The 21,947-nt window shown below is 44.5% G+C and overlaps 1 protein-coding gene across 1 annotated transcript in view; it reads right to left on the reverse strand.

Moving 5' to 3' along the window:
• Positions 1-17,714, reverse strand: part of LTN1 (listerin E3 ubiquitin protein ligase 1) — a 452,785-nt gene extending 435,071 nt beyond the window's left edge. The window contains exons 1-2 of the mRNA XM_085623083.1: positions 17,552-17,714; positions 2,457-2,660 (exon numbers count right to left, since the gene is read on the reverse strand). Of these exons, the coding sequence (XP_085479209.1) occupies positions 2,457-2,660; positions 17,552-17,593 (246 nt within the window). The 5' untranslated portion in view covers positions 17,594-17,714. The remainder of the gene's footprint in view (positions 1-2,456; positions 2,661-17,551) is intronic.
• Positions 17,715-21,947: the final 4,233 nt, after the last annotated feature.

Below are 21,947 nucleotides of genomic sequence, written 5' to 3' on the forward strand. Positions count from 1 at the left end.
TATCCAACACTTACCCTACTGTTGCACCCCCTGGAGTTAGAATAGTAATTTTTACCCCTATACTATCTAATACTTACCTTAAATGCAATTTAATATTATGCGTTGTAATGGTATGCGTTGTAAAGGTATTATGCGTTGTAATGGAAATGCGTTGTAAAGGTAGTTTTTAAAAATGCGTTGTAGTGTCCTGCGTTGTAATGTCATGCGTTGTAATGGATTGTGCGTTGTAAAAAATGCGTTGTAAGTGCATGCGTTGTAAAAGTGTGCGTTGTAACGACATACATCCCACCAGTACATGTCCTACCTTTAACATACACAGCACCCTGCCCACAGGGGTACCTTAGCCCTACCTTAGGGGTGACATATGTAAGAAAAGGGAAGATGAGGGCCTGGCAAGTGGGTGCACTTACCAGGTCGACATGGCAGTTACACACTTCGCACTGGCTCTGCAGTGGCAGGGCTGAGTTACCTTTACAGGGCTTCTTCTGTGGGTGGCACGATCAGTGATGTAAGCCCACTAGTAGCATTTGCATTACAGGCCCTTGCACTCTCAGTGCACTTTACTAGGGACTTACCAGTAAATCAAATATGCCAATCATAGAAACACCAATCCATAATACAATTTACACAGAGAGCATATGCACTTTAGCACTGATGAAGTGCAGTGGTAAAGTGCTCAGTGTCCTAAAACCAACAGACAGGTAGGGAAAAATAGGAGGAAGAAGCAAAACGTTTGGGGATAACCCTGCTAAAAGGGCCATTTCCAACACACATGATCTAGCAGCATCTTCGGCCTGTGGGCAAGTGAGATGTGACAACTCTGGGGACAGAAATAGGGAACTGGAAATGGTCAGAAAAGGACAGGCAGACAAAAATTAAGGCCATGTCCCATGATTTGTATTTTCATGGTTCAAAATGGTTCTCTCACAGTCAACCTGACAACTATGCCTTTTCTCATCAATTCTCCCTCAACACGTTTTGTAACAATCAGATCTCACCTGACTATGTACAAGGTAGAATGACAACCATGGTTGGGTGCACCCTTATACAAATGTGACGAGGAGTTCTTTAAAGTTCACTACACCCACATTTGGGTAGAACAAAGCAATACAGATAGAACCATTGCCATTAGTGCAAATGTAAGGAACGCAAAGTCATCCCACACAATATTGGCTCCCATGGCATGACAGTTGCCGCATTAAGAAGGGCAAGGAGCTAGCCTTGAAAGCAAAAGAAACACACTTTATGGACGGAATGCAGAACAAATCAAAACATTCACCCCTAGTCAAGAGATCTGTGTTAAATCCATCATTCTTTCTCTCACTATGCCACCCCAGTTTAGACCTGGCCATGTGCTAATCAGTCTTGACCCTGTGCCTCATGGGAACAGTCCAGCCCGAACTGCAAGCCAGGTCCTCACTGGACTGGAAACAAGCATCCTAGGACCTGTTTCGGGGTTTCACCTCTCATCAGCCAGGATAGCTTGATTCAAGTGGCACAGTGAGCCCGGGACACACGTCTGGGCATACCCGGATCACAAAGGAAGAGAAAGCAAAAGACACACAGTTGATAGACAGAATGCAGAACAAATCAAAACATTGATAGGTCAAAATCCAGCCACCAATTAAAACCCAGAGGGGAAGGAAAAGAATAACCTTCTACCACATTCATCCAATTGTGTAAATTGGTGGAGCTAAAGGGGGGTTTTACAAGGAAAGGCTTCCTCCATAAATAGGTTTAGATCACCGAGAAGGCATGGGATAGACAGGAGGAGGGCTGAATTCCACCTTCTTGACAGACATGCAAGATAAAAGTGAAAATTGTGTATTTAGGGAGACCTTGGTGTAAAGGAAGGAATTGAAAAAGGTACTGTTCAGACATCAGAACAGTTGAATTCTATTTCTTCTTTGCAGGATACCTGAAACCCATAGGTTGTCTTGAGAGAGAAAGACTATAAAGCCAAGAATTCACACTGTCATGGTAATATTGGAAAGATTTATGGCATGCTATAATGTCCTAGAATTTACTGATCAAAGCATCAGTCCTTCTAAAAGTACCGCATGTGGCCTTGATCTGAGACAAATGGAGGCAATGAGGCCAAGGCATTCAGACGAGAGGGTCAGCAAGAAACTAATAACTCTTGAGGCAAAAGCATTCCCAAAGGCCCCTTCCTATGTAGGATCCAAGTGAATGTTGAGCTGTAATGACAAATGATGCATGAGCATTTTAATGGATGCAACAAACAGTGTATCAATGTGAAGAGGCAGTGATTGAATATATAAGAACAGAACATACACCCAGCTCCAACAAGTTATTTTGAGATACATAGCGACTCCTTTAATTACAAACAGCTTTATTACTCTTTATTTCCACCTATGCAGCAAATAATCCAAGTTTCTAATCTTTCATTTTGAAGTAGATTAACAAATATTTTTCTGAATGGGAAAGTATCTTACCTTTAACTTTGTTGTGACATCTCTTTTGGAGAGTTTTCGTAGGACCATTCGAAAATCCGCATCCACTAGGCTGTCAATTTCTTCAGCACCTTGCACTGCAGGAACATAACCCAGGTCATTCTGAGCAGGTCCAAAACCAATGAATCCAGGGACGGATCCACTCTCTTTTGCAAGGAGCTCCGCTGCACGACCACTGCTTGAAGGCTGTCACAGGAGGAGAAAAGAAACTAAGGACCTGTGCAGAACAGCTGTACAAGGCATGCATATACTTTTGACTGCTATAATACAAAATGTAAAATGTTATAAGCACTCAAAAACCCCAGGCTAGAAAAGATAGATCGAACAGAAAACTCCTTTGACCTGTGAGTCAACTGAGTAACAGCAATTTTCTTTGTAAATGATCCTGTCTTAAAAACACAAGACTGAAGGGACAGAACGCAAAGAAATTTCAACATTCCCAACCACAGGAGAAGCATTTTCCCAGTCATGCAAACGTGATTCACCCCTTTGCTCTGTCCACTATTCACCTTTTGGCACCCTTAGCAGTGACTATGGCAGTTGCACAAAGCCACAGTGTTATAGGATGCAGGCAGAAGCAATGCAGCTACTTACTCTTAGAGATCTGCCTGTCGGAAAATCTATAACAATGACAACAGCACACTGACAAAAAGACAAATACAGCTCAGAATGTAACAAATGGTAACAGTGTTATAAAGGGTGTAGCAGGGTAACACAAACAAAGTGGGAGTATAAGCACATGCAAAAGGTAAAAGCATGTAAAAGTTATTATGCTACCAAATAGAGGTGGCAGAAACTGCAAAACAAAAAGGTCATAATATTAGAGGTATACAGAATCACAGCAGTGTTTTTTTAAAGGCTGGAAGGAGCAGAATGGGCACTCAGGGAAAAAAGTTACAAAAAGTATAGAAATGTTCTAAATATGTGAGACATAAAGGAGAATATAGGAGACAAAACTTTTCTCAGGGATGTTAGGCGAAAGGAAGAAATAAATGGGTAGAAATGGTCAGCTGAAGTATGGAGGGCATAGTTCATAAAAGATGATAAAGCAGAATTCCTGAACCTTTTATTATTCAACGCAAAGAACACTGAACGTGCATGGCAGATGGGCTGTTGAGGCATAAATTACAGGACGGATAGGATAGTATAGCCTGTGTTATAAGAAAGATTGTTCAAGCCTAACAAAAGTATATGTGATGAATTGAAATCTAGATTCAAATGTTTACATTCAAGTGAATTTTGCTTTTGGTAGGTCAGGAAATGAAATTCGAGAAAGGGAAGATTCTACATTACTAAAAGAAGCCACATATGGCCAGACATTCTAAAATTTGCAGGAGGCTGATAACTATAAGACTTGGAGTCAGATTTAATTCAGCTGGGGGAAGTAATGAAATCATATATATCACAAATAAGAGCCATGTGGAGAAGATCATGCCAGACAAATTTAGCGGAGCCGTTTGAAAGGGTGGTGTAGAAGAGAGATCATGTCAAAGTGATGGATGTAATGTGCTTACAGTACATCACCACAGGTCCATCTTATAGGTTGTTTCTTCTTTTAAAGTCTATACCATGCTGTGTACCCAGAGCTCAGCCTTCTTAGGCCCTACTTTTTAGTACGGCTCCCCCAACAGGGCTTGTGGCTGTCCATAGTGTGAAATTTATGTTGATTGTTTTAAACCTGGCAGAAGATTTGGTGGACTCCAATTTAATAGCAACCTGATCCAGTCCATAAAACCTTGGATGTCCACCATGCATCTTTGTCTCAATGCCAGGAAAACAAAAATCATGTTACCCACTTCCGCTCATACGGCCTTTTACCAGGGCTTATATAGTCTCACAGCCTTGCTAATGGCCTTCCACTCGTGGTCTCATTCCTGAACCAGTAAGTAAACCAGTGGGTGACTGGTGGAGTTTGACAGTGGTGGAGCGTAAGATCGATTAACTAATATTGGCATGCAAGCGAGTGAACCCAGGGAGCTGGACGTTTCCCAGTGGGACTCGAGGGTGTTGCCCTCCTGAAAAGTCTATAAAAATTTATAATAGTGCAATTTACAGCACAATGTCTATAGTAAATGGACCAAAATCACAGTTCTTATATTCACTGTTAAAGAAAAACTCTTAAAACGTTTAGAAGTATTATTGATTTGCCAAGCAAGCCTGACATTCGAAGGGGTGTGGGCACCAAGTAAGATATCTAGGAATCTCCCCTCTACAGTTTATAACACATAACATAGGATTATAAAAGATCGCAAAGAGACATATCTACAAAGCTGCACACTTGCAATGTTGTTCCCACCTAGAATGCACTGCTGACACCAAGACACGTTGCTTTTTTTCGGAGATCACCTGCAAAGGGTGAGGTGGGGGGGGGGGGTCTTATTTTCACTTCCAGCTGTGCCCAACACAAAGGCTTCACTTAGAGGGCCAACTGCCTTCCTTTTGTTGGAGTCTCATCCTGGCTGGGGGCTACCTAGAGCCTCACACTTTTGTTGTCACCTCCAAATGTTTACACAACACTATGATTTAGAAGCAGGTTTTTATACTATACTCAACCTCTATAAATAAGAGATATACATGCACAGTAAGAAGGCAGACATGTCTGTCTGCATGAGTAATTACATGAATCATTTACCTAACATATTTGTTTTTAATTTATTTTGAAGCACTATTCATCCCAATGCAGGGTGTCAAAGCGCTTTACAAGTCAATGTACAAGAAATGTTACATGAAGGAGGAATCATATCATCCATGCTGTTAGGCAATATATGCCAAAAATGAGTGCTTAGTTTGAAGAATTACATAGTCAGGATTTAAAACTGTTATACTGTGTTAGTTGCCTCAATGTAAATGGCATCTCTGAAAGGGGAATGTGGAATGGAGTGGGATTTATGACATAGTCGGGTTCCAGAGCGGTTGGGAGTTGAGCTGTTGGTGTCTGGCTGTTAGGACACAGGTTTTGCTTACTGCCATTAAACCAGAAGATAAATACATCACTAAGCCTCTACTGATTTATGAGAAGTGTGCTACAACATTTTGGCGACGAGGATGGGATAGCCAGACATTGGCGTGCCTGTGCACTAGAGGAATCTGTTTTGTGGATCGACTAGTGAGGAAGGCTCTTAAGACTTTGACTTCTATGTTTACGGTGGTGCTGCGACCTCGGGCTACCCTTACTCTGGGCCATCCGCAAGTGTTTTTCTGTGTCTTGAGCAAATGTATTGGGGTTTTTTCCACTTCCACTAACTGTGGTTAGGCAGCGTCAGAGCATCAATTGCACATTGGGAGCTCCATGCGCTGCCGGCTCGTGGCCGTGCGCATGCTACAGGAAGGCTTCTGTGAGCACCGCATTCTAATTACATGCTCAAGCCGCCGCGCTGTCAGCTCATGGCCATGCACATGCATTTCTTACGAGTGCCGTTTCAGCTGCCCATACCTAATGCATTTTTTTTTTTTTTTTAAAACCTTTATTAACCGCAGTTGCATCAATTGGCAATGTACAGTCCTGCTCCAAAGTATCAGTTCGGTAATACTAGAATACACACGTTCAGATGATTAGACACAGCCGTTTAGCCGACAACCCGGAGGTCCGGCGGCGTGGTTCGGTTGAACATATGCAAAAGAATTGGGTACGTACATTGCGTATAAGTGAGTCAATGGTGCTTTTCTGTTTTTTTGTCGTGTCTCACCTAAAGCGCATTGCCTGCAAGTGAGGGGGGCGCCGTGTACTAGCCCGCAGCGCAGCGCGGTCAACTAGCCCCTAGGCTCATAGGAGGAAGTGCGCTGGGCGCCGGGTTGTCCGCCAAATGCCCTGGTCTGCGGGCATCGGAGTCCCGGTGGCCCGCTCGTGGCGTAGGCTGGAGCGCGACAAGGAGTTCGCAGCGTAGCTCGCAAGGATGCTCATAACAACCGTTGCTGTGGTGGAACACGGGTTCTGCCAGGGAGCGTAACCAGTTGCCGAACTGCTCCCCGTGCGTGCAACATGAACGTGGGGGTCAGGGCCAGGGTCAAAAACTCGGGTGGGGGCTAGAGTAAGAGGGGTGGGGGGGGGGGGGGGGGGGAGCGGAGATCGTTCTGCGGCAGTGTGAGAGGAGATGGGAGATGCCCAGCGGGGCGGAGCCGGGCCATGCGGGAGGCGCGTCGAGTGGCTGGTCGCGAGGGGGGGGAAGAAGGGGGGGGGGGGGGAAGGGAGGGAGAGGGCCAGAGGGTCATCGGAGGGGGGGGCCAAGGGTCCGCGGCGCTTGTGTTCGCAGTCTAGGATTGTCCGCTCGTGTGAGGGAGGTTTCCCTCCACGTCTAGTAAGGGGCATCTGCGCGGGGCGGAATGATTCTGGCTCCCTGGGTGTGCCCATGTCCCAGTAGTGCGCGCGCCCTCTCGAGCAGCAGCGGCAGCAAGCCCCGCGCGCGCGCCACAGCACACTACAGGGGATATCTGACAGTAGTAACCTGCCGCACAATATGCGAGACGCGCCAGGGGAATAAGCAGGCAGAGGGGGCCGGGAGCTATCCCCGCCAGGGTCTCAGGGATGTCGCCATCTAGCCAGTAGTGTATCGGTGCCCACCCAAGATTCAGGTTATCCCTCGGGTTCGGCAGGCCGCCTGAAAGGTGGCAAGGAGGCCATCCCAAAGTTGGGCGATGGGGAACTTCCTGAGCCCCGCAGTTTCCTCACGTAGGAGCACTGCACTTTCCGCTTGCGCCCAGTTTACAAAGGAGGCCCTCCAGTGTCTGATGTGCGGGGGGGTCGTCGCCTTCCAATGCTTGGTGAGCAAGCGTTTGGCCGTTACAAGCCCCATGTCCCAGAAGCGCGCCTGCACCTTATTCGCTTTTGTGCGCTTGTATAGGCCCAAGATGCATGCCTCCCACGTGCGCGGCAGCCGTCCGTCCGCACCACGCCCCATCAGTGACAGCACGTCGCCCCAGTATGCCTGTACGCTAGCGCAATGCCAGACCATATGCAAAAGGTCCACTCCTGGTGACGAGCACCGCGGGCAGGCGGCGTCCGTCCGCGAGAAATATCTATTAATCTTCTCAGGAGTGAGATACGCTCGCTGTAGTATGTAATATTGTATGAGTTTGAAGCGGGGGTTGCGTGGAACATTGGTCGGGCTGGCCAGTATCATCGCCCATTCTTTGTCTGTCCAGTCTCTGCCCCTGTCCGTCGCCCAGCGCTCCCTCAGTGCCAAAGTGGACAGTCGCGAATGCGCCAGTAGCGCCTGCGCCAGCCAGCGTATGACATGTGCGCCATTTCCCATAATATGCAGATATTGGATGAAGGTATGTGCCGGCGGCTCCACCGCCATGTCACCCCAAGAAGCCGAGACCCATACCTAATGCATTTATGCCGATACTACTTGTATGCATGAACGGTGAAGCTTGCCTACTGTGAGTCTTCTTTGAGGCATGTTCACCCAGTTATCCTCCTGGTTACGTCTCCTACAGTGAATCAACTCAGAGAGTATACAGGGCCATAGAGACTGCATCAGAGAACTGGGGCATGTCTATACACTGCCATGTAATGGTTTGTTGTGAAGCTACACTCCAACCATCTTCCTGAATCTGTATTTAAAGTTGGCCGTTTAAGTTTTTTTTTAAAATTGTGAAAATAACTCTTAAGACTTTCATTCTCTATTCTAACCACCACGAGTATCAGACAATCTGTGGTAGTGCCTCCGTCATGTTTAATGTAGCAGGGTGAACCACCCACTGAATAGGAAGACAGGGTGGAACCTTTTGAGAACTATTTGGTGGCATTAGGAGGATCACATTTTTCACCACTTAGGAAGAGAGCATTATTAACTGGGTGTCTGGGCACTGAGAGTCAACATATTTTTAAATACTTAGCACAAGTCGATGAGGAAAATGGTGACATAATGGAGAATGTTTACAAAGAAGCAAAGTTGCACCTGCAGAAGCGCTTTGCCAAGACTTTGAATATTGTCATGCAGTGCCACAAATGTTAAACTCAGCCGCAGAGGTCCAATTAATCTGTGGATGAATTTGTGGCTAGATTTAGAGAATTGGACGTGAAGTGCAAATTTGGGCCCATGACAGAGGTGCTTATTAGGGATCAATCAATTGTTCAGTGCAACAATAAGGAAATGTAAGAACATCTTTGGCCAGCTAGTAACCCAACTTTAAAGGATGCCACCAAAATTGCCAAAGTTGTGGAAGAATCAGACACATGTATGAAGGAGATGCAGAAGTTGGGTGGTAGAAGTACCGCTGATGTAACGGAAGTGGATAGTGATTCGGAGTTAGTGGCACTAGTAAAGAAGAAACTAGGCATTTTGGCTGCGACTTTCAACAGAAGTGGAAGTTCGAGACCCACGGGGTCTGCTTGTGTTTTTCCTGCACAGAACAAACCTGCAACACAAATTTGTTACAAATATGGCAGCAATTTTCACTTAGGGGGTGGAAGGAAGGTTCAATTTGCCCGTGTGTGCAAGGCGACCGACAAAAGGATTGCTTTAATTGAGGACTCAGGAGAAGTCATGGATCACAGAGATCTTATGATAAACTCAGAAGGAATCGAAGATGTCAAGTCCGAAAAATCCAAAATAAGATCACGTTCCACATCCAACTTCTGGGTGGATGATAACTTGATCATATTTCCAAATGAAGATCAGAATGTATGGCCACTGGCTGACGCACAAGTTCATATGGGAGTGCTTCGTATGGTTTAGAAATATATAAAGAATCCAGCTCCAAGTTATCTAGCAAGGAGTTTTTAATTCTAAAAAACAAAAATAATTTCTGCTCAATTGTAAATCCTAAGCTGATTGTCCCTAAGTGGTGGTGTATTAAACTGGATGGGAGACAACTGGGAGAGGCTGGCACCATTTGGGATCAGTTATCAGTGCACATTCGAATCGCTGAATCTTTTAACCGTTGTAAATGTATAACAATTGTTAGGCTTGCCAACACATTTCTAGGTAGGCATGGTAGCTTAGACAGTTATTGGGTTTGAGCTTAATTAGTACTGAAATGCATTTTTACGAGCTATGCTACTTTATGCAAAATGTTTGTTGTCCATTAGTTATAAGTGATTGTTTTAAATGTGATGTTTTAATCTGTAAATGCCTTGTATCTGAATTGTTTTGCCACTGTTTGCACCGTATATATAAATGAAAAATAAATAAGTACAGAAAACCTAATGGTGTTTTTTCCAAACAGGTGGTTTCTCAACAATATAAACGATCTTTTCTAAACAATATAAACAGACTTACAAGGGGTTGGTAAACTGGGTGTGGGAGAACTGACAAACGGTAAAGGTCACGATAAAAAAAATTGACAACTGAGGTGCCACAAAGAGAGTTCTCAGCTTGGCGCTCTTTAGGATGTTAGTGGTGATATTGTTATGTGGCTAGTAGGTAAAGTATGTATGTCTGTGTCCGGATGTAAGAAAGATATTGCTTAAATGTGGTTCGGTTACAATAAAAGGAGCTACAAATGGAGACATCCCTGGATTACCTGAACAGTTGCAAAGAGTGGGTAATGAATCAGCTTTCTAACTTTGTGGAAGAGCAATGGTTATTTTAACAATATCATGGAAGGGGCCGCCTGAGGCATGAAACAGAAACAACTCTCATTGGATGTTGGAGTTAACTGTGGACTGTTCTGCCCAATCATTTTAGATCAGTCAGGTTATTTGCAACCATGGAGCTTTCCCAGCTACAGGGATGGCTTTCAGTTCCAGCCTGGTTGTCTTGATCAGAAATGAGTTGTACCCACTCTTACTTGGTGAAGTAGGAACAGAAAGAGAGACTGAAAAATGTCCTCAGTTCGTCCATGATGGGTTTTATTCAGGGTTCTCCATAGCTCTTCTTTCTCCATACTGTTATTTAACATATTCATAAGGATCAACATAAACCTGCTCTGAGAGTACAGCCAGGGCTTACAGTTTCACTCCTACACAGATGACACTCAGTCTGTCAGGGATCCTCAGGAGAGGTTCCCCTCAATATCAGGCATTACAACGGCATTGTTGACTACAGTGGATACATTTAGAGGACTCAAACAGAATGGGGACAAAAGGAAGGCGCTCTTATTCAGATCACTCATTTTTCTGAATTCTACTGCGCATTTACCACAACATTTGATTTCAATGTGATTTCGCAGAAGGGAGCTGCGGCTCACAGAGCTTTCTTCCACTATGACAGCTCAAATGTATCTTTCAATTGGTGCCACGTAAATTGCATAAAATGATGGTGAGGTTGATGCTCAATGATAAAAGTAGGCTACAATAATTACATTTACTTTGGACTTCCAGATCCCGGAAAAACAACATATGCAAAACGCAGTGGCACAGCCGGCTCTTGGTTTGTTGAAGTCTGATTCGATTTCACTCACTTCTAAACACACGCATTGCTTGGTTGTCAAAGAAAATGCTAAGTTCAATGCATTTTATCTGATTTTAAGTGTGTAAACAAAGCTACATGGTATACGATTGATAAAATGTCCCTAAAAACCTGGATATAACATAAGAACTAGCAATTTTGGCCTCATGGAGAATCTTAAATTTCATTTCAAGTGGAGCGGAGAGTCTCATTTCATGTGATTTGCAGCCAAGAGGTGCTGACGTTTAGTGACAATAAATATAAAGCAGAAAGACCTAGAATAACACAGAGCTTGAGAAGTAGAGAGGTGGTTGATCCACGGGCACATTTTCTGCACAGGGAATTATCAAGCCCAAGTGTCAGTAACAAAAAATATTTTTTTTGAAGCTCGGAATCTGGATTTCATGAATGAATGAATGAATGAATGATACAACTTATGAGGCGCACGAATACCCGGAGAAGTCTTGGCACAGAAGAAGTCAAGAGGGAGCATCACGAGTGCCATGTGCTACGGGATCACTGGTTAAATAACCACGTTTTCAGGTTCCGTCTAAATAACATGAGTGTGGGTGCTAATTAAAATTTCAGAGGCAAGCGGTTCCAGAGTAGAGCTGTAAGTTTAAAAAACTTCTAGCTCCCCAAGTTACACGTTTGAAAGGAACAACCCTCAACAGGTTTGCTGAGCTAAACCGAGGATTTCTGCTGGGGAAGTAGCGCACCAGATTTGCTTTTAAATAGGGGGATGCTTTTGCATAGATTGTCTTGTAAGCTAGACAGAGGGCCTTAAAAGAGATGTGGTGGCGGACTGGAAGGCAGTGCAATTGCCTGAACGAGGCCCTCGTAGACCAACGATAACCCACATGATCTGATCAAAGCAGCAAGTGGTGTAATGTACAGATTAAATAAGGTTGGGGACAGAGAAGATCATTGAGGAACTCCACTAGGCAAGAAGAAAGGTTCTGAGTTAACAATCCCCAATGACACCATTTGTTGGCATCCTGAGAGAAAGGATTTGAGCAGCCCCAGAGATGAGTCGCCAATTCCAACGTCCTGCAGACGGTCAACCAGTATCTTATGGTTGACCGTGTCAAAGGCCGCTGAGAGATCAAGCAGGATCGGCACTGTATTTCCTCCCTTATCGAGCAATGATCTAATTTCCTCGGCGGCTGTGAGCAATGCAGATTCAGTACTGTGGTTTTCTCTGAAACCATGCTGTGTATCATCTAGGAGATGGTTGTCCTCCAAAAAGGAGGAGCGTTGCATGCTCATGATTTTTCTCTGCTTATTTGGCCGGAAGGGGAAGTGGTGCAATTGGTCGATAATTAAGAGGGTTGAGAGGATCGAGGGTGGGTTTCTTTAGAAAAGGGAGCACTGATGCAGCTTTCCAGCCGATAGGTAAAATGCAGTTTTTTAATATGGTAGAAAGGATAACTGATAGGTGACGAGATATGACTTTCGGTACCATATAAACCACCCTAGGGGGGCATGGGTCACTAGGGGATCCTGCCTTGATCTTGATTTCATGGCTGTTATCATGCATTCTGGACAAGACCAGGGTTACCTTGATGCTCAGGATCTCTAGTGATTTCTGACAACCATTGACAGTGTATAGAAAGGTGTGGTGCAAACTCGAGCTCATGAATCACAAAGTTCAGATGGTCAGTATTTAAAGTTGACAGATAAATGGCAATCAGATAGAGATGATGCCTTTGTTGTGCCAACATGAATGGTTAGTGATTAGAGCTAATGGGCCATGAAGCCATACTCTTCAACTGTACCAATCTGTCAGATGCAATGCTAGTTTTAAACCCACTGTATCAAAAATTGAGCAAGGCTTGAATGTCAGTGTCAGGGCTGTTGATACATTTCTGCCTACCAGTAAAGAATAGTGGTCACAAATAAACCTTCTTCCCACCATAGGAAACAAGAAAAAGTTAGCCAAGGGCTTGAGGTTCCAAAGGTGGTTAGGGGGCCTTTGGCATATTTAAAGTCGTGTTTATGTTACCACTTAACTCTGACTTTAGAAGCCCAAGGCCTCTGGTAAAGTTATAAATAACCTGAAGTGAGAGTAGTCCAGTTGCAGCAAAGGCATTTGAGTGCTTAAAAGAAATAAATACTGAGAAAACAATATATAAGAGGAAGGGGAGAACAAGAATGAGAGGAAAAGACAAGACAAAATGAAAGAAAATGAGTTGAGTGAGAGAAGTGGAAAAATATTGAGAAAAAGGAAAGGAAAGGAAAAGAAAATGAGAGAAGGTAAAATAAAGAGAAATAGAGAATCGGGAGATTAAAAAAAGATAAGAAAGAATGTACTTTTGAGAAAAATAGATTGAAAAAGGCAGATGGCTAAAAAGTAAACTGGGTAACAGTACACAGCTTTCCCTCTGTCGCTAAAGGAATTGTATCCCACCACAAATGCCAAATAAAGGACAAGGCAGGGAGTTTCTTGCATCTTCAAGTGGAGTCACTGTGGTAGGAGGGTTGAGGTCTAAGGGTATGTAAAGGGCCTGCGGGATCTAGCCCTATCTTTGCGGTCAGAGTAAAATGTTAAAAAAGTTCAGCCTCTTTACGCATACAGAACTTTAAATTAATAAATGGTAAGTGTTGAATACCAATGGAACAGCTCATGTTTTTGTCGGAATAGGTGGCAACTTTTTCAATACGTGAGATCAAAAAGGACTAGCCTATTTGTGAATTTACATAGACTCAAGACTGTAAGGCAGGGTACAAACCATTTTGTTTGTTCATGAAGCCCTCACCCACCAACCTAGTTGGTGGCATGCTTCATCATCGGGCCCACCCAGTGACACCGAGTGTGTTCCAGGTGTGCTTCGACGCCTGGATACAGCGGAGCAGGTATGTTTCTGAGTGTGCAGTGTAGTGACGTGAAGGTGACGATTTAAAAGCTATGCAGGGATCCCAGTACCCGAGGGTAAATTATATTTTAATAACTGGATCACTGCTAGCATTAAAAAAGGCTGTTGGATGTTATAGGAATGTTAATTAGGGTTTCCTACATCCAGGTGTGGCTACATGTTTCAGCCAGGCCTTTATGATTAAAACTGGCTTTCCTCAGGACCAAAGTGTGTAGGTGCAAATTACTTAGATTTAAGTGATTGTGTAATTTTGAGAAATGTGTAGCACTCGCTAAGGTGCTTTACATGTGAGAGGCGGATTCCCTCTTAGAGCATTAGTTGGCTTGTTGCCAAACATGCCCCATGGAGTAGTCCGGCAGAGGAATGGACCAATACTTTCTGTCAGTGTCTGCGTTGAGCCTCCAGTCGTCTCTGCGGCCTCCAGATCACCTACACACTTTGGTCCTGAAGAAAGCCAGTTTTAATCATAAAGGCCTAGCTGAAACATGTAGACCACACCTGGATGTAGGAAACCCTAATTAACATTCCTATAACATCCAACAGCCTTTTTTAATGCTAGCAGTGACCCAGTTATTAAAATATAATTTACCCTCGGTTACTGGGATCCCTGCATAGCTTTTAAATAGTCACCTTCACGTCACTACACTGCACACTCAGATACATACCTGCTCCGCTGTATCCAGGCGTCGAAGCACACCCGGGACACACTCGGTGTCACTGGGTGGGCCCGATGATGAAGCATGCCACCAACTAGGTTGGTGGGTGAGGGATTCATGAACAAACAAAATGGTTTGTACCCTGCCTTACAGTCTTGAGTCTATGTAAATTCACAAATATGCTAGTCCTTTTTGATCTCACATATAAACCCCGGGGATACGGACTAGCTACCTAGTCCTCTCTCTCTCCTTCGATAGTGATAACTTTTTCAATACAACTGACGGCTGAAACTAGTAGACGAGTTTTTACTAATTAGAAAATGGCACCTAATTTAGATGTGGTTTCGTTAACATTACTAGGCCATAGTGAGCTTGCATAGACAGCTATTCAAATTCGCAAAATAATAGTGCACCTTTATTTTATGAGAAAAAGCCTTTCTCCCTCCCTGTATTCTTGTATGTGTTTCCATTTCAGGAAAATCACTGAAAATGAACCCTAAACTGTGGAGGTTGTGAGAATGTAAATTGTAATCATGTTCCCACAAGGAAGCAATGTTCAGGATGTTCCTTTATTTTGTAACTTTACTAGATTTCCAGCTGATATTCTGTGTATGTTATTCATTAGCTTAACAAACCTTTGTATTACTGTGTTACATAAAAGGTCAATTTGTTTCATTAATTAGTTGCGCATAGCTTAACCAATGAGATGCATTAGGTATATCTAAAAGTATCATGTTTACTAGAATATTGATGGGTTTGTGTGCTTGCAACACTGCTAGTCCAACCCTGATGTACCATGAATTGTGAGTGTCTTATGCATCTTGAAATGTTATAAAAGCTGCTTTAACTTGGAGACCAGCCAGTCTATTGGCGTACTTCTTTGGGAGCAGACTCTATGTCAGTCTTTCTATTTTAATTTGTACTTAGTTCTTTCAGGGTTTCCTTGCATAGAAAACTCTATGTCAGTCTAGTTATTAATTAATATTTAGAGCAGACTCTGTGCTTATTGTTTAGTTCTTTCTTAGGCTTACTTTAGACGGCGACTTTATTTTAGTCCTCTTGCGCAGCAACATTTTGAATATTTTAATTGAGCTGGTTAACTAACTAATTAATTACGTTTTGCCTTCTGTAATGATTATAATCTTGAATAAACCCTTGAAGTTTTAACCTGGAATCGCGCAGGTTTATTAGCCTAAACTAAGTGTTAAGAAGATGCACAAAGTCTTCGTAGACTCAAACAGTCCCGCTCTTGCACACTGACGCTCTTAATTAGTTAATTAAAGCATTGACACACTTCAATCGCACAGCATTCACCCAACCTGTATAACGGATAGACATGCAACAAATATATTTCACAAAATGTGTTTGTGTCTACAATTAAAAACCACCATACAGCTTGAGGGGTTATTATTGCTCTAATCATCACAACAGCTACAGGTAGCAAAGCTACTCACCAATGGGAACTCCAATAATTTGGGATTTGGTATTATGAAAATGTTGAGACTTGAGGAACCTTGACAATGCTCATGGCAAATTAACCTCGATGTAATTTGAAAATGGCTAAAGAGATAAGAACTTTTAACCGCAGATAACGAAAGGGGGCCTTAAAAATAAGGCACTAACAGTGTGCATCAGAGGAGAATTTAAAAGGTATAATGTTGGAAAAGGTAACTTCCCAAGTAGGACATTATGGATTATTTTCTCGAGTTCTACGAGGCATAAGAAAATATGTTAGAGGTGTTCTTTCAGTGTTTCATTTCTGCCACCTTTTAGGAGATGTTTTCAAGATCTTTTTAAAAACACACAATCGATTCTGCGTCATGAGGCATCAGTTTTCAAAAACATGAGTGGCAACCGACATCGGTCACTCTCTACCTATATTTTAAGTGTACTTTTTGTGTTGCTTAAATTTGACAGGTTAGGTATAGCTCGGTTTTGTCACCTTTGAGGTACTGCTGTTCTGTCTGAAATTAGAGCTGGGCTAGGTGAGATTGAGGACCAGGAACTCGGGTGAAATGAAGACCAAATGCACCTTAAGCTATGTAATCTCCAGTGTTATTGTGGTCAGATTCGGAATAGGGTGACAAACCGTCCGTAAATTTCATGAACTGCCCGTTATTTTGGCCTCCTGTCTGTGAGGAATTCTTTCATGGATGCCTTTTGTCTGTAATTTCAGACATTGGAACGAGCTGCCCCCCTGCAAGCAGCCTTAGCGTTCTGTAACTCACACTGCAGGGGCCAGCTCACTCTCCTGCTGTGATCAGTGGCCTGCAGCAGCCCCTCCCTGACCTGGCACAGACTGCTATAGGCCCATTATCATTCTGTATGTCGGCCTAATTGTCCTTTAATATTTATTTCTTTTGCTCCAATAGTGCAAAGTTTCTGCATTTGTGCCGTTATTATTTTCATGTTGACCCTAACCCCTGAACCCCCTTAGTTTTTACACATCACATCCTCTTGGGATGATTGATCGGATCGATTGTGTTTTTTTCAATGGGGCAGAGGGGGCATGTAAGATCTGAGAAGCCTTCAACTTTGATCTTTCTTTTCATTTTTTTATTTATTTTTTAATATGCAAACACAGGTTAAGTTTCATTCGCACACACAACAGATGCAGTGCAATGTTGTCTCAACCTAATATAAACTTATTTTGACTTGTACTTTGTTGGTTGTCTATTTACTTATGTAACATTGCGCGACCTCCTTTGATGAGTCTGTAAAACTTACCTTTTAAGTCCCAAATTTTTGTCCCGAATTCTGACCTTATGTCCTGAATTTTGACCCTTTGTCCTTAATGTTTACACTCACTGTCGGGGGGGTGCCCGATCCAGTATCAGAGATTATCTGACTCGCTCTCCTACTGGTATACTGGTGGTTGGCGTAAGTGGGCAGCAGAGCTGCTAGGTGTCACTATGTTTTGAGACTTTGTGTTGAGCGCCAAAGACATACAACAGATATATGGCCAAATCATCTAGATGTCAACTCGGTGGGTGCTTGAGTGCCGTATGTATGGTAAGTATACAGATCAGTGAACATAGGCTTCAGCATCTAGATGTATGTGTGTTGTCTGGTAACACCATCCTGCCCTGACTCAGTTTCACTGTCATAGAGACACGTGTTACATTCTTCATGTATTCCAGCACGCCTCTCAGTCTCTAGTCCCTTCACCGGCCAGTGTCAGTTAAAGGGCACAGCCCGTGACGTTCACTCACCCTCACGTTGCCCTTTGTGCGCTGCTTGTTTTTGCCTCCCATCCTGAGTACCCACTGAAGGAACTGAAGCACCGGGAAATCAACAACTTCTGCGTTCGATGCAATCGGCTCTCAATTGAGGAGACTCCTCTCCCATGTGACGTTTCAGGAACGCTGACGAAACACCAGCGTACCGCCCAGTAATCGCAGACAAGAAAGAGGTGGCGCTGGACATAGAAAGAGGACTCGACATAGCAAAATAAGCTTTCTTTTCTGATGTTATTAGAGTGCTGGTTGCTAGACCAGCAATCTCCGAACGCTTGGTATACTTCTGTGCGTTCAGCCGTTCGCTCTACCTCACTCATGGTGATGACAGATGTAAAGTCGCTGTGCTCCATATTTCGTAACGGGGCGCCTGACTATTGTTTAAGGAGCACTGAGTCTCTCATTAAGTGCCTTAAAGTAAAGGGCACGTTTCTTCATCAGGCAAACAACAGGATTCATATATGACCGAAATGATAATCAAAAGAGGAAACGCGTTGTACTGTTGAGCTATACCTTATGTCACAATGGGTCCTGTATTGTAGTGTCACGCTTTTGTTTCGTAAACTAATCCATTCTGGGAGTTCGCATCTTAAAGGGGACATCTAGTATAGAGAAGAAAAAAACAGTTCTCTATGTGAAAACCAGCACCAATTTGGAGCACCCTAAGGTCTTTGCCAGGGCTAGTGCGATTTTATTTTGCATTAACTCTATTTGTGCATTGTATTAGCAACAAACACTTTTGTAAACAAATGCTGTGCGCCGTATATTTCACCCATCAAGTACAGCCACGTGCACCCAAATAGGGGCACAGATATACCTAACCTTCGGGGGAGAGGGAAGGGGGGGGTGGGGGGGGGGGGGGCAGATTAAGGATTAACACTTTGATAGTGGCAGCGGAACCATCTTCAGAACTAATGTGAAAGGGACATAGTGGAGGCTTCCTTCACTGCTATGGTATACTTCAGAACATGGGGGGGGTCTAATATTTCTGAACAATATGGGGCCAGTGATGCATTTAAAGCGCACTGGAACACTAACATGGGTATGTGGATGTCAGTGTAGGGGGATCGGGGAGTTGAAATAGGGTTCTCTTCAACGTATTTCAGAAGCATCAATGGAATAGTAATTTATCATCAATGGAATAGTAATTTATACTATTCCTAAGTCCAGCGCGCCATCTAGTGCAAGTCGTAGAAACAACTTGCGTTGTAAAGGCACGCGTGGTAACAACGCGGTGCTTGTAACAACCGCGTTGTTACCTACCGCGATGTAATTTGTGGCGTTGTAACATCACATTTTCGTCTAATGGGTTTATGAAAGCAGATGCGAGGTATGCTGGGCCAGAGTTATGCAGTGCTTTGAAATTGTGGGTGAGGAGATTGAATTGTGCTTGTTTGTGTATGGGAAGCCAGTGTTACTCCTTGAGGTGAGATGTGTATGCAGCCTGGGAGGTTGAGAGTGATTCTGTCTGTTGAGTTCTGAGTGGTCTGCAGACTCCTGGTGAGTGTATTCCAGAACACAGTGGACACATTATATTAGTCTCAATGTATTAAGACTTCAAAAGGAGCGTTTCACAAGATATGTAGGGATTCTCCCCCAAAATAAGTTTTGTAGAATTGATAACAATAGTCTTGCATAAGCATATTTCTTTAGTTATTGTTAGTTATTGTTCTGGACATTCCGCATTTCCCAGAAGGCAGTACCATGCAATAAATTGTGCGCAGGATAGGATGTTAGTAAAAGAGACAGCTCTCTTTCTATCAGAGGGAAAGCTGCCTCATGTCTTGGTTTTATAACATACAGAAGGTGTATGTATGCATGTGGTGTGTCTGTGGAGCAAACCTAGCCAAAAGGCAGGATCAAGTCAACCAGAGATATGAGAGGTAGCTGGTATGCATTGTGAAGTCGTGTTCTATAAAGAGGTGCTTCTTCAACATATTCCTAAATTGGAGCAGTTTTGATTTGTCCTGATGCATACAGGGATGTTGTTACAGATCCTGGGTTCATAGATGGGAAAGGCCTACTGCCTTGTTTTTTCTTTTCTACATTTGTTATTCTGCAGTCTGGTGGTATCCTTACTGCATGTGTGCTAAGAACCACCAAAGACGGTGAGTTTTTCTGCAAGTTAAACAGGGGTTCCTGGTCCTGGTAGCTTTATAAATGATGCAGCTGATTTTGCAGGTCAGCAATGGGAGCCAATTGAGTTCCATCAGGATGGGAGCAATGTGTTCACATTTCTTAAGGCCCTGAAAGAGACCTACTGTGGCGTGTAGGATACCAGTGTGGAATCTGGGTGTCCATCCATGATTTTTCACTTTGTATTGGACCCTGCCCCTTGGGCCTGGAAGTTAAATGTCACCTATGGCCTGTTGTGACAAGGGAAGCATGGCTTCAAGCCTACCATTGTAGCCTGACTTCTGCAATTTAAATCTGCATTAAAAACCTGTTAAAACAATTGACAGGTAACCCTCCCCCGCCTTTTAAATATTACTAGGTCACCCATATGTAGAGCTTGTCGCCCACAAGGTAGAGCATATGGTATTTAAAATTGTAACATGTAGAAAATTAACATTACCATGGTTCTATAGTGACAAGACTTCAAAAGCTATTTTCACTGTGCCACACCTTGCTGTCCTATGTAGAAAAACAGAGTACAGATTAAAATACTAATAATGTATCTTGTGAATGGGACCAGCTGGAAAAATAATTGATCAACTATTTTTAATAGTTATTAAAAATCTAATTCAGGGGAATGGCAAAGGAGGTCAAGACGGCGGTCAAGCTTTAGGACAGCTGCCACTGCCCGTTTACAATCGCTTTCCATCCGGCCTGACAGTGCCAATTTTGATCTGTACTGCCGGCTCCCTAGTAAGGGGGGGACATCCTCTGCTGCCATTGCCTGGATCCAGAGACACTGAGAGGGATAATCGAGACCGTACCAGCGGCTCGTCCGAAGGCCCGGCCTGTGACCAAGATGGCCGCCGAGACAGTACGGCCCAAGTGCCACTAATGACGAACCGAACCCTGCCTACTGTGAGTGGCGTCGGCCCCTGATGGAAGTCCTGAAGTGTAGTCCGGGATGACTGAGTGCAGCTGTGGGGTGGACCCGGAGCCACGATAGCCTGAGTGTTGCTGACCGGGGGCCGCTGTGGCGGGTGGTGCAGACCCCGTGACAGCCGCAAGGTAGGCTGGAAAGACGTGTTGCCTCCAGGCAGCTGCCCTGGAGGCAACACGTCTTGTGTCTCAGGGGCTGCCATGAGGCCCGCATTGAGACCTGCCAGGTGGAGCGAGTACTAGTTCCTCCTCCCTTCCTCTCGTCCCCATACCTGTTGTGACTGCGCTTGTCAAAGAGAGGCCGCTGTAAAGGCTGGTGGTGGAATCATTAACGACCCCCTACGTGGGAGACAGGCAAGCGTAGGACCTGTTGTCTACCACCTCTTTGCTTGCTGAGAGCTCCATGTGCTGGGACGGGCGCTGAGAAGGGGTCCCCGAGGCTCTGGGGAGACGCAGATCTGACTGCAGAGGACTGTGCACCATGGATCTGGAGGTGAGCCTGGGAGTACTGGCAAGGTGCTGGTGGATGGGGCGAGGTCCTGGCTTACATTGCATACGACTGCCTGCCGGGCCCCTCAGAGGTGGGGGGCCTTCTCCCCATGTTCCCCCCCCACCCCGCTCCCTTGACCGCAGCATCTTTCACCACTGACTGGGAGAGCCTGGGACGACTGTGCCTTTATGCTCTACTCTAACCTTCAAGATTTATCTACTGTAAGGGGCGATACCGAGGCTCTTCCTCCTGAATAAACCACAGCTTGTGAAACAGCAATCCCCGCCTTCCGTACCTCCACTGTTGCAGGCTGGAGGCCACGGACACTGCTGGCTCAACGCTGCCTGGCGAAATCTGGATTGCTGGACTGGCCTTCTGCTGCACTCCTAGCTGTGTGCTCCTGACTGTACGTGCTGCCCTAGGGCAAGCAGGTCGAGGGGCTGAACATACTCTCTGTGGCAGTAGTGGCAGTAGACGGGCCACCCGACCTGGCATCTGACACCTGCGAGAGGGCTTTTTGGGTGAAGAGGACTGCCTAGTGACAGAGGTGAGAGGTGGGTGTCCTCACTGGGAGGGATGCTCGTGCTGCTCTCTGGCAAGCGGGCCTGTCCCTGTGGTGAACCCCTACAGTGGCTCTAGTTGTTGGCAGATTGGTAGTAGGCCATCAGAAACCCCCTCTGCCTCCGTCAGCTCAAACCAAGATGGATCAATACACAATCACCACATCAGGGAACAAAAAAGCTGTGGAAACCCTAAAACCTCTGACCGCACCCCAGTTGACGCCGGAACTTACAGTGATCCTTTAGGCCTTTCAGGACTTGCAAGAAG

Source organism: Triturus cristatus, chromosome 8 (genome assembly GCF_964204655.1).
Source record: "Triturus cristatus chromosome 8, aTriCri1.1, whole genome shotgun sequence".
NCBI classification, from domain to species: Eukaryota; Metazoa; Chordata; class Amphibia; order Caudata; family Salamandridae; genus Triturus; species Triturus cristatus.